Source organism: Corvus brachyrhynchos, unplaced genomic scaffold (assembly GCF_000691975.1).
Source record: "Corvus brachyrhynchos isolate BGI_N302 unplaced genomic scaffold, ASM69197v1 scaffold116, whole genome shotgun sequence".
Lineage (NCBI taxonomy): Eukaryota > Metazoa > Chordata > Aves > Passeriformes > Corvidae > Corvus > Corvus brachyrhynchos.
Window position 1 is genome coordinate 16122412 of NW_008240221.1, and position 16016 is coordinate 16138427.

The 16016-nt window shown below is 42.4% G+C and overlaps 1 protein-coding gene across 1 annotated transcript in view; it reads right to left on the reverse strand.

The window, feature by feature from the left end:
- PKHD1 (polycystic kidney and hepatic disease 1 (autosomal recessive)) overlaps window positions 1–16016 on the reverse strand; it is a 237153-nt gene that overhangs the window by 56962 nt on the left and 164175 nt on the right. The window contains exons 56-59 of the mRNA XM_017745072.1: window positions 15617–15769; window positions 14384–15262; window positions 12920–13082; window positions 10811–10971 (exon numbers count right to left, since the gene is read on the reverse strand). Coding sequence (XP_017600561.1) covers window positions 10811–10971; window positions 12920–13082; window positions 14384–15262; window positions 15617–15769 — 1356 coding nt within the window. The remainder of the gene's footprint in view (window positions 1–10810; window positions 10972–12919; window positions 13083–14383; window positions 15263–15616; window positions 15770–16016) is intronic.

A 16016-nucleotide genomic window follows, 5' to 3' on the forward strand; every position in this document is an offset into this window, starting at 1 on the left:
AAGAATTGATTAAAGGCCTTGGTCTAGGTTTCAGGTAAGGGCAAACGGCACCAAGGAGACAATTTGGTTACTGATTGGGAAGGTTGTGGAGGTTTGGTTTTGGAAAAGACCTCTGAGATGAAGTGCAACTGTAAGTGTAACGCCACAAAGCCCCCCTAAACCATGTCCCTCAGTGCCACGTCAACGCGTCTTTCAATGCCACAGCAGAGGAGAATCAGGAGGTAAAAAAACCAGTTCCATGCAAAGTGGAACTTTGTGTGCTTTACTACAGAGCTGTGGCTGGATTCCTGGGCATGAACTAGTGTGCAAAAGTTTTTCCTTTAGTTGAGATACAAAACTGGAGTTTCTCTCCAGAGAACATTTCTTGGTAGCTAAGATACGGGTTCCAAAGGGATAACCAACTTTAGAGGGACAGAGAGGTTCACTCATAGAGTTTTTCTTCACAGACTGAAACTTTTTTCAACCTGAAGGAATCTATTACCTTGAGGACTTATCAGTCGACTACATTTATTTAAAATTAAAAATGTGTTTAAAAGGACTGGGAGGGAAACTATGTACACATATATCTGCACATACACTGCACAATCACATAAACCTCATGCTTGAAGAAAGCCAGCCTAAAAAAACAGACAGAGACCTGATGTATAAATACCAATAAATTGACTGTGTTTGCCAGATTCACTGATACATTCTGCAAAACTCAGGAATATGATCCACTGGGTGCCAATCCAGCAGATCTCTGCGGTGTTCATTCAGAAATGTGTCCCACACAAAATGCCCAACACCCTCTAAAATAGGTTAGAAAGCTGCTTTTCAGTCCACAGGACTTGATCAGTCCCGCAAAGAGAGGAAAAGAGGAAAAGAGATATCCCTTGGTGTTTGTGCCTGCTTCTCTTTCAAATGGAAGTAATGGTGGTTTAATGGGGTATGAAAGGATGTTTTACTGGAAACAATGAGGAACAATTGTCTAGCTCACGTTTCATTTCACAGGTCATTATTGCATTAAGAAGTAAATCGACCAAGTCCGGTAAATAACAGTCTGTGTTTTGCCCAAAGCTTCAAACCAACAATCTTAGCAGTCACCAACTAATATCTTTGTCATTTTTAACCCTTGCAGGGATCTGCTGGGGGCTAAACAATTACAGTCTTCACCCACCCCTAGCAGGTAAGCATTATTCATTTTATTTCTCATCCCTTCTTCCTGCAAACCCCACGAGGCTGGATTTTTTTGAGTTGTTGTTTTGTTTATTAGCCAACCTAGCCAACTGTGTGTCTGGTGGCCTTGAAAAACAACACATATTTTAGTGACTGCTGCAGGCGTCTTTAAACGGGCTGCTTCCTCTGCAAAATTAATTGTTGCAAAATGCAGTGCTTCCCCTGTGAAGCTCCACAAACTCCCACTCAGCAGTTTGGTTGGATTATAGATATGTCTCTAAGATCTAAGGGAAATAATATAGTTATGCTTGTAGGATGCAATTCACATTTCTTTTCTTTTTCCTTTTTGTTTTTTCTTTTTTTTTTCAATTGCATAAACACAACCATCTTGCCTCCTTAAAGGTAACAGCCAGCAAGCCTGGAGAGGCTGTTCCATGTAGATACTGTCCTCGGCTCCATCACTGCCTCACTGGAGCAACTCACTTCTCCATTTCCCTCTGTTTCTCCTGACACATTCTGGTTTGATTATTAATATCAGCAGCTTCTGCAATAGCTGCATCAAAGGCAGCGTGGGCAGCGGCACAAGGGAAGTGACCCTGCCCCTCTGCCCCACTCAGGTGAGACCCCAGCTGGAGAGCTGCCTCCAACCCTGGATTTCTAGCACAGGAAGGACATGGACCTGTTGGAGCAAGTCCAGAAGAGGCACCGAGATGATCAGAGGGATGGAGCAGCTCTGCTGTGAGGAAACACTGGGACAATTGGGATTGTTCAGCCTGGAAAAGAAAAGGCTTTGGGATGACCTAATTGTGGCCTTCCAGTATCTGTAGGGAGTCAACAAGAAAGATGGAGAGAGAATATTGACAAGAGCATAGAGTGACAAGACAAGGGGGAATAGATTCAAATTGAAAGAGAGTAGGTTTAGATTGGGTATTAGGAGAAAATTCTTCCCTGTGAGGGTGGTGAGGCCCTGGCACAGATTCCCCAGAGAAGCTGTGGCTGCCCCATCCCTGGAAGTGTTCAAGGCCTGGTTGGACAGGGCTTGGAGCAACCTGGGATATTGGAAGGTGTCCTGCCCATGGCAAGGGGTTAAAAATAGATGATTTTTAAGGCCCCTTCCAAACCAAACCATTCTGTGATTCTCTGTGATTGTTTCAGAAGATGCTGGAAAAGTTTCTGGGTGGTATATTGTAGGAATAAAACCTAACAACTGACTCAGATTTGTGGGCATCACCAAGGCAGGAATGATAAGTAAGAATGAAACAGTTCCTTGGGAGAATATGAAGGTTGTCTGAGCAACTGAGCTTTGAGGAGAGGTCCCAGATAAGGAATAGATTCATAGAATGGTTTGGGTTGGAAGGGACTTTAAAAATCAGCTCATTCCAACCCCTGCCATGGGCAGGGATACCTTCCACTAGACCAGGTTGCTCCCAGCCTCACCCAACCTGATCTTGAACATTTTCAGGGATGGTGCTTTCACAGCTTCTCTGGGCAACCTGTGCCAGTTTTTTTTCCCTGGTGCTGTTAACTCCACTCAGACCCTGTACACCATTTTCTGTGGGACTCATCTCTACCCTTACATGTTGTACAACCTTTCAAGCTTATTGACATTCCACGAGAACAGGCAGGCTGTATGACAGGAACCAAGCACATGGGCTGGGAGACCACCTCTCTTTCTTACCCAGTGGTCACTCTTTGTCTTCATCAGAAGCATTTAGAAAGTCCTAATTACCAAATCTTTCTCATCTTTGCCCCATAAATCAGTGAGACCCCAAAGATTCCTGAAGGCCATGGGGATCCTTTCAGAATTTTCAAAATAGGTGCAGAAAAGGCCATTTGAACTTTTTTGGTGCATTCTCCACCCACTCAAGAAAAGATCGGCTCTGTTGTTACCATTGATAAGGATTCTACAACTCACTCAGGCAAGCTACACACACGTTTCTTTGTCTTTATTTCAACAGTTCCTCCCAACACCTAAAATCACCCTCATGAAACTTCAGTCCATTATTTCTGATTGCACAGACTTTGGGAGCAATTTATTTCTCTGTGCTCCACAGCAGCCTTTCATATTTTTGAAGACCATTCCTAAGTCTCTTATCCACCTCCTCTCCTCAAGACTGAGCGACCCAACTTTTCCAGCCATTCTACAAATCTCCTCTTTTCCACATGCCTAATAATGTTTTTCACCTTTAACTGTCAGGCTCCTAAATAAATCCATGAGTGGTGTGTCCAACAGTTATTCAGGTTCCATGGACCACCACTGCTTTATGAGTCGCAATTTAAGAACCACTACACTGAAACAGAAGCCTCATTGTATCAATGATAACGTTATGCTTGGGCTGCAGACAACATTTGTATACAGAAAGGGAGAGAGGTGGGTTTCAAATCCATAACTGGAATCCTAAATGAAAGTGACATGGTGTTTTGGGGGCACTGAGACCCCAGGGAAGGAAACAGGTTCTCCGAGATTTCACAAACTCTAAAAATGGTGACATTTTTCTAAACAGCTCCTTAAATACAGGAGTTGAGTTGGGAAAATGAAAAACCTTCTCTTTTATCCTCAGGGATTAAGGCTAAGAGGAGAAGCCAAGAGTTTCTGATAGCAAGTGTAGGCACAAACTATTTGTTGGCACATCTTCAAAAAGGATTGCTATCCTAAGGGGCAAGGTTATCTCCCATTGTCAGGGACCTGACTTCATAATCAGTTTTTCCAAAATTCATTTGGATAATCATTCCTAATAGATATGTACACATATTTTACATTTTATGCAGCTCAATATCAGTGCATGACTGTTTGAAAGAACCTGAGGAATTTGGAAAAGAAGCAGAAAGGGTGGCACAAAAAGCTAAACTCCATTTACAGCAACAAATGTGCAAAATGGTTGGGTTTGCCCAAGGTTTTCTTGGCTTCATCAGGAGAAAAGAATTTGATACCCTTATTTGATTGGAACAAGGAAATAAGGTTTGATAGGTTTATACAATTGTACATTTGCAGATATATAATGTGTGTGCGTGTATATACATTGCTCTATGCTGATCACATGGAAAATGAATAATGTCATTCATCTCACACATTCCAGCTTCAGAATTAAGGAAAAAGCATCCCTGCAAAAGGAAAATAGCTGGTTTTTAGAGACTGAAATGCAGGTGAGTGTGAGGGAAAGCAATTTATAGTATTTCAAAATGGAGATGTGGCATGGCCACCTCAGCCCCAATGCTGACCTTGTTTGCTACATCCCCAGCTCTTCTCACTTCCCCCACAGTTTTCCAAAAGAAGTCATGCAGAGGAGTGGTTTTCCTTGGGAGAGCTGTCCCCTAAGGAAGTCTCATGGTGCCATCCAGATCATAGAATCACAGACTGGTTTGCATTGGAAGACTCCAAAAAGTTAATCCAGTTCCACCCCCTGCCCATGGGCAGGGACACCTTCCACTATCCCAGGGTACTTCAAGCACCATCCAGCCTGGCCTTGGACACTTCCAGGAATGGGGCAGCCACAGCTTCTCTGGGCACCCTGTGCCAGGGCCTCCTCACCCTCCCAGGGAAGAATTCCTTCCATAACTCTAATCTAAACCTGCCCTCTGTCAGTTTAAAGCCATTCCTCATTGTCTGCTCCTTTTCAACTGGTGGATTCTCCACCCACAGAATTGTCCCTCACTCTGCTGTACTGCAGTTGGCAGAGCCAATTCTTTAATTCAGTGTGTTCAACCATCTCACCCCTGATGAGCCACCACATAGACATCAAAGATATAAAAATAACTTAATTTCCCTTTGGATTACTTTAAACTTTGTTCTCCTATGAGCATTACAAAACTCATCCCAACTTTATTATCTGCTTTTCAACTTAATTAAGGTCTGCTGAAATCTTTGCCAGAGATGTGTTTTCAGGAAAATTAAGAATTACAAACATTTTCTGATCATATTAGGTTTGGTTTTTATAAAACAATAGCTTGGTAAGAGCTCTTTTAATGTCCTCCATTGCTATTTCCAACCCATTTTGCATGGGCCATTTATTGCAGAAAAAAGCAAATTTCTATTTGTAAGCAACAACAACAAAAAAATCTGTAGAGGAAAACAATGCTGATATTGCATTGTATTATTCCTTGTAAATCTACCAAACCTGCATTCTCTTCACAGATATCTTTGATTACTGAATATGATTATGCATAGCTAGTGTGACTAGTCATAGTCCTTGGAATATTAAATATTTATGGTGCAACATTTTCACCCAGCTTTAGTCCTAACTTATACTGCCGGCCTGTGTCTCAAAATTCTACACTTCCCCAACTATTATTTGAGATTTTTATTCAATAATTATAGTTACCAGAAGAAGGAAAATTGTACAAAAATCTTCAACCCATATCCCGAGTTATTTTGGACTGGTTTTACCTAGATCTGAAATTTTATCATATTTCTGATGAAACCAGCAAACTTCTGCATATTCATTTATGACTTTTAACTTCAGTGTTACATTTCAAAGGGTTTTAGACAAGAGTTTTTGATAAAATTGAGTGTTAAATGTCTGCATAACTTGCTTCAGACAAGCATTTACATATTAAACACTTTCCTCTTTGTGATTTAGAAAATGTACTGATTACCTCTAGAGAGCAGGCAAGACTACTGAGCAATTTCACAGTTTTAGATTTGTCTGGATTGAAAATGACATGGGAAAACATAATCTCAATGATTTGCTGGTCAGATAAAAAGTTCATTTGTCCACAACATACTGGTCCTCTGACCAATAGATTCACACTAGAGCTGAGTCAATTAAAAACAAAATTCTCTGGGATTTTTTAAAGAATAACTGGAAAAAAAACCATAACACAACTAATTTTTTTTGTTTGTTTGTTTATAATTGTAGTTGTCCCATCCTTGGAAGTGTCCAAGGCCAGGTTAGACAGGGCTTGGAGCAACCTCGGATGGGGGAAGGTGTCCCTACCCATGGCAGGGTGTTGGAAATGGATGATCTTTACGGCCCCTTCCAATCCAAACCGTTCTGTGATTCTATGGTTTATTGGAACAACCTCTCCGTGGACATGGTGGAGTCTCCATCACATCCTCATTTTGAGGTTTTCAAAATGCAGTTGTACAGGGTGCTAGATAGTGCTCCTTTCCCACAAAAGGGTGGACCATATGAGCTTTTGAGTCCACTTCCAATCTGGTCTGCTTTATGATTCTATGATTTTTCAGTCCAAATTGCTTTAAATAACAACTAGAATGTATCTGTCGGCAGGAAGAAAACATATGTCTGCAGGCTCTAGACTAAAACTTGAAAGACTTGGTTTCATCTCTACAATTCTGTGTATTACCCACTTAATGGGTCAATCTCTCTTTGCTCACTGGAGAGGACATTAGTGAACTCTAGTGGAAGATGTCCCTGCCCATGACAAGAGATGGAATGAGATGACCCTTAAGGTCCTTTCCTACCCAAACCATTCTAAATTCTATGGTTCTATGACAATGCTGGAGACAACAGAAGTGGAGACAGCTGGATCTTCTACCAGTTTCAGGGCCTCGGCTACATTTCCACCAAGGGAAGACAGTGAACTTCAATGTCTCTAGGAGTCATCACAGACTTCAGATGTGAGGAACTGTGATAACAGAGTCCTATGAACACTGCAATAAGTGTTAAAGGCTGAGCCTTAACTGCACAAGGATGGTTGTATCAGCTGCCCTTCATGGAGTTGGGGTTTTAACCTGGACAGAGGAATCAGTTGACTACACAGACTGTTCACTTATCCTTAATTCCTCAACAAGATACTCCTGTTTACAGCTAATTCCACTGTACAGCTTATGATTCTGGTATTTCCTGTATCATGGAACCATTTAGTGCTCCAGGCCTGGCCCCAAGCTCTTTTGCAAGAGGCTTGCTCTAGACATGAGTTTTAGGAGAAAAACATTTTGTCATCCAAAAAATGGCAGCTCAAAGAGATTTAAATAATTACAAATTCATGTTAAACTCATTAAATTGTTTTGGATAATTTGAAAAATAGTACTTTGAAAGTTCCTCATAAATTATTTAGGGAGGAGGGTGTTGGAAAACATTTAATTTTAAACTTTTTCAGCATTATATTTGAAAGACAAAAAAAAAAAGATTAAAAAGGACTCTCATAATAAAAAGTAATTATGCTTTGTTGGACTCAAACCCACTTTGTTGTTACTCTTTTTTTCTTGCAGTAGAAATAATAATAGCAACAAAAGTCTTGGATCTGTTCCCTCCCGTTTTGTTCTTTTTTTCTGAATTCTGTGGTTTATCCAGAAAACTAAAACTTCATTTCGAAGTGAACAATTCTGCTTCTTCAGAAAGTCACAATAAAAAGCTTGGTCTATGAGCAAAGAGTGAACTCAGCAGGTAAAAGTTTGGGAAAACAAATGGGAAAAAAAAGTGGGTATAGAAATAATAATTTTCATAAATTCTGTACCAATTGCACCTTCAATAAAAGACATCATGTGAGTTCAGAAGCATTAATATCATTCTGAGTGATCCCCTGTGGCCCAGTTATGGCTCTCACAGCCTCTTCCTTGTGATATTCCTTATTCTGATAAAACATCTCCATAGCTTTTGCATCCCTGAAGTGTATTGAGTGCTTCTGTTTGCTCTCCATGGAGTAATTGGAGTATCTAGAAATGGGTAAGGGACAGTAATTTCAATCTGATTGGCCAAAGTGGAAGCTTGAAGTGAACATATATATACATCTGTATCATAGAATCATAAAATCATATAGTGGTTTGGGTTGTGTACTGGTTTGGCCAAATTTAGAAATATATCCTCTGAGAGAAGGCAGGTCACCACCCCTCCCCCACCAGGTTTGGGAAAAAATAAATTTTCCTCAAAGGAAAGTGAAAGAGAGAAAAACTATTTAACAAACACATGGGAAAAGGACAATAATGCTAAATAATAAAAATCTCTCACTGTGGAGAAAAAACCTGGGAAAATGTTAGAGTCCTCCCTTTGGTCTCCTCGGAGCTGGGGCTTGACCCTCTGCGCTCAGGTGAAAGTCCTCCTGATGTGCTCTGATATTGAAGCAGTCCAGTAGAAAAGGGAGAAAATCCGAAATTCCAGGGAAGGAAAATGTTCAACTCTCAGTCTCTCTCCGGAAAAAAAGAAACTGAACAACTGGCCAAAAGCTGACCAGGCAGCAGCAAGCCGGGTGCCTCCTCCCTCCCCTGCTGCAGCTGGAAAAAAGTTTCTATCTCTGTGTGACCTTGAACAAGCTGCAAACTGCTTTGAAAAAGTTTTGCTCAGTTTTTCCTTCCCCCTCTCAGGCTCAGTTTAAAGGCATAAAAAGGCACAGAAATTAATTTCTGGGCATAGGGCAGCGATATGGGATACACATCATAAAGTCATCCCAAGACAGGTTGGAATGGACCTTAAAGATCATCCAGTTCCAGTGCCCCTTCCAAGCCATTCTATGATTTTATAATTGTATGACAACACCACCATCTTCACTGGCCTTGAAGCACTGTCATGCCAAGGGGGAATTGGGTCCTACAGAATCATTAAGGCTGGAAAAGGCCTCCAAGGTCATCAAGTCCAGACTGAATGGATGCCACCTTGCCCACTAAACCGTATCACAAAGGGCCATATCTACTTGGTTTTCTTAATGCTTCCGGGGATGGTGGCTTCACTCCTGCCCTGGGAAACCTGGTCCAATGCCCGACCACCCTTTCTGGGAAGAAATTTTTCCTAATATCCAGCCTGAATCATCCCTGGTGCAACTTGAGGCTATGTCCTCTTGACCTATCACTAGTTTCCTGAGAGAAGAGGCAGATCCCTCTTTTCAGGGAGTTGTAGGGAGTCCCCCTGAGCCTTCTTTTCTCCAGACTAAGGAACCTCATCTCCCTCTGCTGCTCCTCATAGGACTTATATTCCAGACCCTTCCCCAGCTCCTTTCCCTTCTGGGGACACACTCCATCCCCTCAATGTCTTTCTTGCAGTGACGAGCTCCAAAATGAACACAGGGCTCGAGGTTTGGCCTCATCAGTGGCCAGAACAGGAGGATGATAAGTGCCCTGGTTCCTGTTGGCAGAAGATCAGTGGGAGCAGGAAAGTTGAGATTTTTCCCCAATTTGTCTATCCTGGGAGCCTGCATTGCACTGTGAAAAATACTCAATGCTACAACTTTCCAGAAGGAGAAGGAGGAGGGAGAGAAGGGAAGAAGACAACCATGAATTCACCTTATCATCAAGCTCTGCCTTTTTCCAAATGTCAACCTCGAGACAAAAGGAACCTCAGGTCAGAACGAGAAAGGCAGAGGAATTTAACACACATTTGTGAAGGGAAGGGGAAAAATACCCCCGTTCAGATTTGGGCAGCAAAAAGAAAACACAGCAATTTCATGGTAGCCTCAGAGGCAGGCAACATTTACCATATGATGTTACCTCCATTACACAAGGAGATAAACCCTGTGGAGTGAAGGTTGCACCCTCAGCGCAATTTAGATGGTGGCGATTCCTCTTACACCTATGACTGTGTGCTAGGATGTGCTAAAAATGGTGGGAATCTGAATAAAATCCAGGTTTTGTATGTAAATATAGTCATTAATATGCAGGTGCTAAGTAGTAATAGTGCCAGAGCATTAGTGCTTGGATGTGATTCATAATTAGGGTGGTAAAGGTACACTAAAAATCAGTGTTTGCATCTAGACAACACATTAATCAACTCTGTAAGCAGCCAGCTAGAGTGGGATCCTTTGAGGAAAAACCTTACACATTTTGTTTAAAGATTAAAGTTCTTCATGTGTTTAATCAGTTTTAGAGTGTGAAGGAAAACAGGATTAATTACAGTCCCTCCCATCAGTCTCCCATACCAGCAGAGTCACAAACTATGCATCTCTACAGCAAAATGGCCACCATCAGCAGCAGGCACAGGGAACACTACTTGCAATTAAAGAGTTTATTTGGAATCAGAAAGATGAGTTTTAATCAGAAGGAGAATGGAGCCTTGCTGTGGGAGCCTTCAGAAAGTGGTTACTGAGCAGAATGGGCCTTTTTCTAACAGAGGGGTCATCAAACTTCTGGAGTGGGTTTTCAGCTTGATTATCTCCTCTGTGGGATGTGGATGAAAATCCTTGTGGGGCCAATTATTGGCATTATTTTGCAGTTATGTGGTGTTTTCATGGCATGTGTCCCTTAATGCTCTCAGAGGGCTTTGCAAGGGGCAGGCAGAATCATAAAATCACAGAATGGTTTGGGTTGGAAGGGACCTTAAAAATCACCTCATTCCACCCCTTGCCATGGCCCAGGACATCTTCCACTATCCCAGGTTGCTCCAAGCTCCACCCAACCAGGCCTTGAACATTTCCAGGGATGGGGCAGCCACAGCTTCTCTGGGCAGCCTGTGCCAGGGCCTCAGTACCTTCACAGGGAAGAGTTTCTTTGTACCATCCAATCCAGTGAATCAGACTCTAAAGGGGGGCTAAAGATGCCAGGTGAAATGATTCTGCAAGAAGGCAGAGAGGAAGTGGTGGACACAGAGCTGCACAATGAGTCACCCCAGACCTCTACAGCACAATTCACTACATCCATCCTGGAAAGCAATCAAACAACTGGGACCACCATCACCTCAGCCTCAGTTGCAGATGTCAGTGAAAGTCACACCTCATGGCTCAAATGTCTGCATGGCTTTGCAAACACTCCCGCCAGCACAGGGGCACTTACCAGCTTCTGAGTAGAACTGTGTCCATTCAAATTCTGACTTTGGGAAAACAGAGACAGGTGGCTCTAGATCCAGGACACCTCCATCCAAATCCTTGAAAAGGGCTTTCCTTGAGCCTTTGCATCTCTTTTCAGGGAGCATGGTGTCTTCAGAGGTTTGTACACTGATAGGTAGGGAAGGTAATGTTATTGTTGGTGGCTTGGAACAGCCAGGAAAGCCTATAAATTTCTATGCAGGTCATTAAAGACTGGCTGCCACAGAGGAAGGTACCTGTAACAAGACAGGGTTGTTGAGGGGAACACATCTCATGTGAGAAAAATATAGGACAGTTGAGATTAATCTTTTTCTAAACAAGGGCCTAATCGACTACAGAAGGTCAGTGTGTTTGGATCACATGCCTAATTTTTGGATCACTAAAGTGCAGTGAGCTGAATTGCTTTTAATTGCAGATTGACTAAAGGTTCAACACAGCTTAAAGGAACTGGTGATCTGAGCATCTCACACCCATGGCAGAATTCAATACAATGAAAAGACTTATACTCCAGAGAAGTCCATGGAAACATTTTCAGATTGCTACATGGATTCACATGAAACCTTGAAGAAAATGCAGAATTTTTTGGTCTCAGGCTGAGAAAACCTGACTGCTGGTACCTTGAATGGGGCAAACAGGTATCAGCAGAGGTTTGCAGTAAGGGCAGAGGAACAAAAAGGCCAATTCCCCCAGTCAACCCAGCTCAAAAGAGGCAGAGAACAAAGACCTCCTCTGATCCTGACAGTTCAGTTCTTGACCATCTCTCAACAGATCCAGCATTTCTGCTGGTTAGGTCTACCAACAGGACAAGAAAAGTGCTTCATGGATTTGCTATTTCCCCTGATGTTTCTATTTCCTCTCTTGCTCCAAGGCAATGCTCATCTTCTCTTTGACAGAACACATTGATCAAGATATCCCTTCAGGATGCTGAAGCAGAACAATGCAGCCACAGCCTGGATCAAGCTCAGCAGCTGCAGAGGTGGATTAAATAAATGCATGTAGATATTGCATGAGGAGCACTGGGAGATGTAACCACCCTCAGAGGCTCAGCAGCCTCCCAAGGAAGCATTCAGTAATCCATGTGCATTCCTCATATTTGAAAATCACCAGCTCTTGCACTGGACTGGGTATTCAGCAGCTCACTACCAGCAGAATATTGTGGGATGGATACAAGAGTGAAACATAATGGGAGCTGACAAGTTGGACAGGGCTCAGAAATCTACACGCAAACTAATGCCCAGAGCAGAAAGCAAAAATATAGAATAAAATAAGAAATTCTGGCAGAAGGCTGGAGGGGCTCTAAACATAGCAGTGTGGGACACCTCCAATTATTTTTGACTGGCAAGTGGAGTCCACGCTGGAATTTTTTTTTGCTACTTCAAGGCTTTCCTGACATAGCCTCTGTATTGTGTTCAGTGACTGCAATAAATAAATAGGCATGTGGTTTCCATTGGATGTGGTATGTCTAAACCACTGCAACCAGCAGTGACTTAAGGTTACAGATGAAGTTCTCCCCTCCTTCCTCAACACTCACAGATGATATTCTCCCTGGGCAGGAGCAGTTCTGGCAATCATTTGACATCTCACAGCCTGCCTGGTGCTGATCAACATTTCTGATGTGATCTCGCAGGCACAAATCAAGCCACGCTTCCCCGACCAAAAGGACATTCCCTGTCTCAGGGTTTTTTCCTGGAGGTCCTGACATTTTTTGAAGCCTGAGGCTGAGAAGTCAGAGATGCTCAGGATGGGGGTTTAAGAAATGGGATATGTGAGGCTTGTTTTGCTACACAAATGTCAGGAAAAGGAGAAATCCAAGAGGATTGGTCTGGAGATGCATCTTGATGAAATTTGAAACAAAAATTATAAAAGATTGCCCTAAACTAAATTTGGTGGTGTTTTTCCATTTCTTTTTTTTTTCTGCATTTGAGTTTTCCCGTGCATGTTTGTTTGATGTAGGAGCTTGTTCATTTTTGTCAGACAGGAGCAGTACAAGAACAGAGATGAGGGGAGGATAGTTTCAAAGATGTAGGTGTATGGGGTTTTTTTAAAAAAAAAGATAGTTCAGAATGAAGCATTTTACCTTGTTGGATGAAAGTAGAACTTGTTCTTCTCACTGACATGTAACATCCTTGATGTCTCTGCTGTGATGAGAGGCATGATGCCTAAATGATCAGCATTTGACATGATACAGACATCCCTGTCTTCACTGTAGCAGCTCTTTGTAAAACCAGTAAAGGTGACTTCTGCCAGGGATTAAGAGAAGATCAAGCAAGGAAAAGTGGTTAAAAGAGTGCCATAACTAGAGATAGGAAAGTTGGGGGTTTTTTTCCTGTGATGTTTTCCACATCAAATTGCTCCCATATATATCTGTACAAATTATTTTTAAATCAGACTAATAGCACTGTTCATAGATCTTCATGTGGCTTTAGAATACTCCATAGCCAAATTATATCCTAAGTTGACACAAAACAAGTCATATCCATAGGAAATTAAATCAAAGGAAATAGTTACTGCGAAAGAAAAGAAAAAGCAAGAGTATTTAATATATTTTCATTTAAATAAGTAAGAACCAGTTAAATAACAACCTGATGTTTTTTCTACTCGCCAGAAATAAGACAGGCAGGGTATGATGACACATACTTGGCTCTGGCACTCAACTCTTGTGCAGCTCCAAAATCCATATTTTGCCATTAATTTTTTGTGAGACTCTGCGCAACTCTACTTGTCTTCCTCTATCTCTCTTATTCTTCAGTAAAACAAGGATAATGAATTTTCTTGCAAAAGTTAATAGCAGTGAGGAATACAGACATGAAAAGCAGTGAGGTATTTAGATCCCACCATTGCAAATGGTTCTGCTATATGCAAATACTGCACTGGGGACTGAAAAATTCATTTGAAACAAAGATCTAGGATACATAACAGACCTCTACTCCTCTTGTGCAATCCCTTACACCAATAAAGGTCATAATTGCTTCTGTGAGTTGTAGTTATTGTGTTCTGTGACAATCCTATACTGTGATATTCACTTCTCCAATTTGGTATTTTATTTAGGCAGAGGTAACTGTGTGTTGGAGAGATGAATCAATTGGAAAAGTAACACAGAAGGCAGGTAAGTGTGAGGTAGAACATACATTATCACAGGACATAATTATCATTGAATCATTGAATCTAAGAATGGTTTGGTTTGGAAAGGACCTTAAAGATCATCTCATTCCAACACCCTGCCATGGCCAGGGACACCTTCCACTAGCCCAGGTTGCTCCAAGCCCCATCCAGTCTGGCCCTGAACACTTCCAGGTATGGGGCAGCCACAGCTTCTATGGGCAACAGTTATCCTGCAGTAGATTCAGGAAGTGAAAAATATCAAATAATACTTTTTCTTAATTAAACTGCATCAAGTTGTAGAAGAATTCTGTTATCAGCTTCACTGAGGTTCTGATTTCTCACATCCATTTGTGGGAGGTTGCAACTTCAACTGGAAAAACTAAATTAGTGAAGAAAAACAGTAACAGAACAGTCTGGCCAGTGGAAGCAGAAGACCAACCTTTCAGCCTCATGATTCCCAGGGCTTTTGGACAATGACCAGCTTTGTGCCAGGGATCCTCTGGCCTTTGGCTGGGAACAGTGGTAAACGTGGGCCATAAAATCCCAACACGGCCTCTTAGAGGGTAGCGTGGAGGTCGGTCCTGGGCTGTTGCATCAGCTGAGTGAGGCTTGATCCTGTCTCTGAGGCAGTCAAAAGTCGAGCTTGTTGCGACAATGGTGGAGTTTTTAAGTTCTATGAATTCTTTCCCCATGTAGCATTGCTCGGCATAGACACAGCGCACCACTGCCAGGAGTCCCACGGTGTTGTCCACCAGCACCACATTTTCCACGATAACGCTGCCTCCAAGGTGGACCATGACACCATAGTCATAATTCTTATAGGACAGAAAACCTGTGATTCTAGTGCAGGTCTGAAATCCATCTTCCTGGTACAGGTGAAAGCCATGGAGACTTGAATGGGCCACATTTCCACTGCAATATTCTCCATCTAGTGAACACTCCTGGCCCCTGACATGGAAGCCAATTCTCTCAGATCCTGCCACAGCATTGCCACAAAGGGAGACACCAGTGGCCAGGTTCACCTTGATGCCAGCAACCCAGTTTAATGAACCTGCTGGCTGCCTGCTCAGAATAACAAGGTTCCTGATGAGAGAGTGATTTTTCCCTTCCACATCAATGCCAGGTCCAGTGGTGTTGAACATCACATTATCGTGCAACAAGATCCCACTGCTCATGATTTCTTTAATGCCAGCTCCACAGCTGCCACTAATGCTGGATGACACCACTGAGGACTCCTGGGATACATTCCTGAATTCAATAGCAGAAAGCTGAGGAGGCCCAAAGTTCAAAAATTGAATATTTAAGAGTTGAAGAGCACCTGCAATGAGATAACAGGAGTGAAATAAAAGCTCATATTACTTAAGAACAGGTAAGGACAACCATGTTAACAACACTCAGACATAAAATAGCAGGCACTTTTTCAGTGTATTGTAGTGATGGGTATTTGTTAATAAATATATGCAAAGTCATAGTAAAATGCCACAAAACACAGAGCAGCCCATTTTAAAATATCTTCTGTATTTATGAACTTTTCGTGGTGATCACGTTTCATACTTGCTGACAGTCAGTTTGTTCTGACTTTCAAGGCACATGTGAATTGATACACATGTTCCTGCACCTCTTTCTTGGGAAGAACCGGTGTGATTGATGAGGACAGGTGAATCTCAACTACCTTCAAACTCCATCCCGCTGGAGTCTGTGAATTGTCCCACCAGCTCCCTCCCAGCACAAGCCACATCCGACTGGATCTGCACGTTCCGTGTTAGGAGCCCAACCTCCGCAGCCAAAGAGATGCGTCTGCCATCTTCTGTGTCATGGGGACGCCCTGGGGAGTTTCAAGAAAGCAAATGTGATAAGTGTCTATCATACCTATAAACCAGGGCTTTGAGGGACATAAATCCTGACAGCTCCTCTGCAGAATCTGCACTGACATTCAGGTGCGTTCCACCCCCAGCACAATCCACGTGCATCAACACAAAACCAGAAAGGCCACCTGCCCATCAAATATTCACCATGCCCTTATATTTTACCAGGATATATCATTTTTAGAACAAGAAGGTGCTAAACCTTTC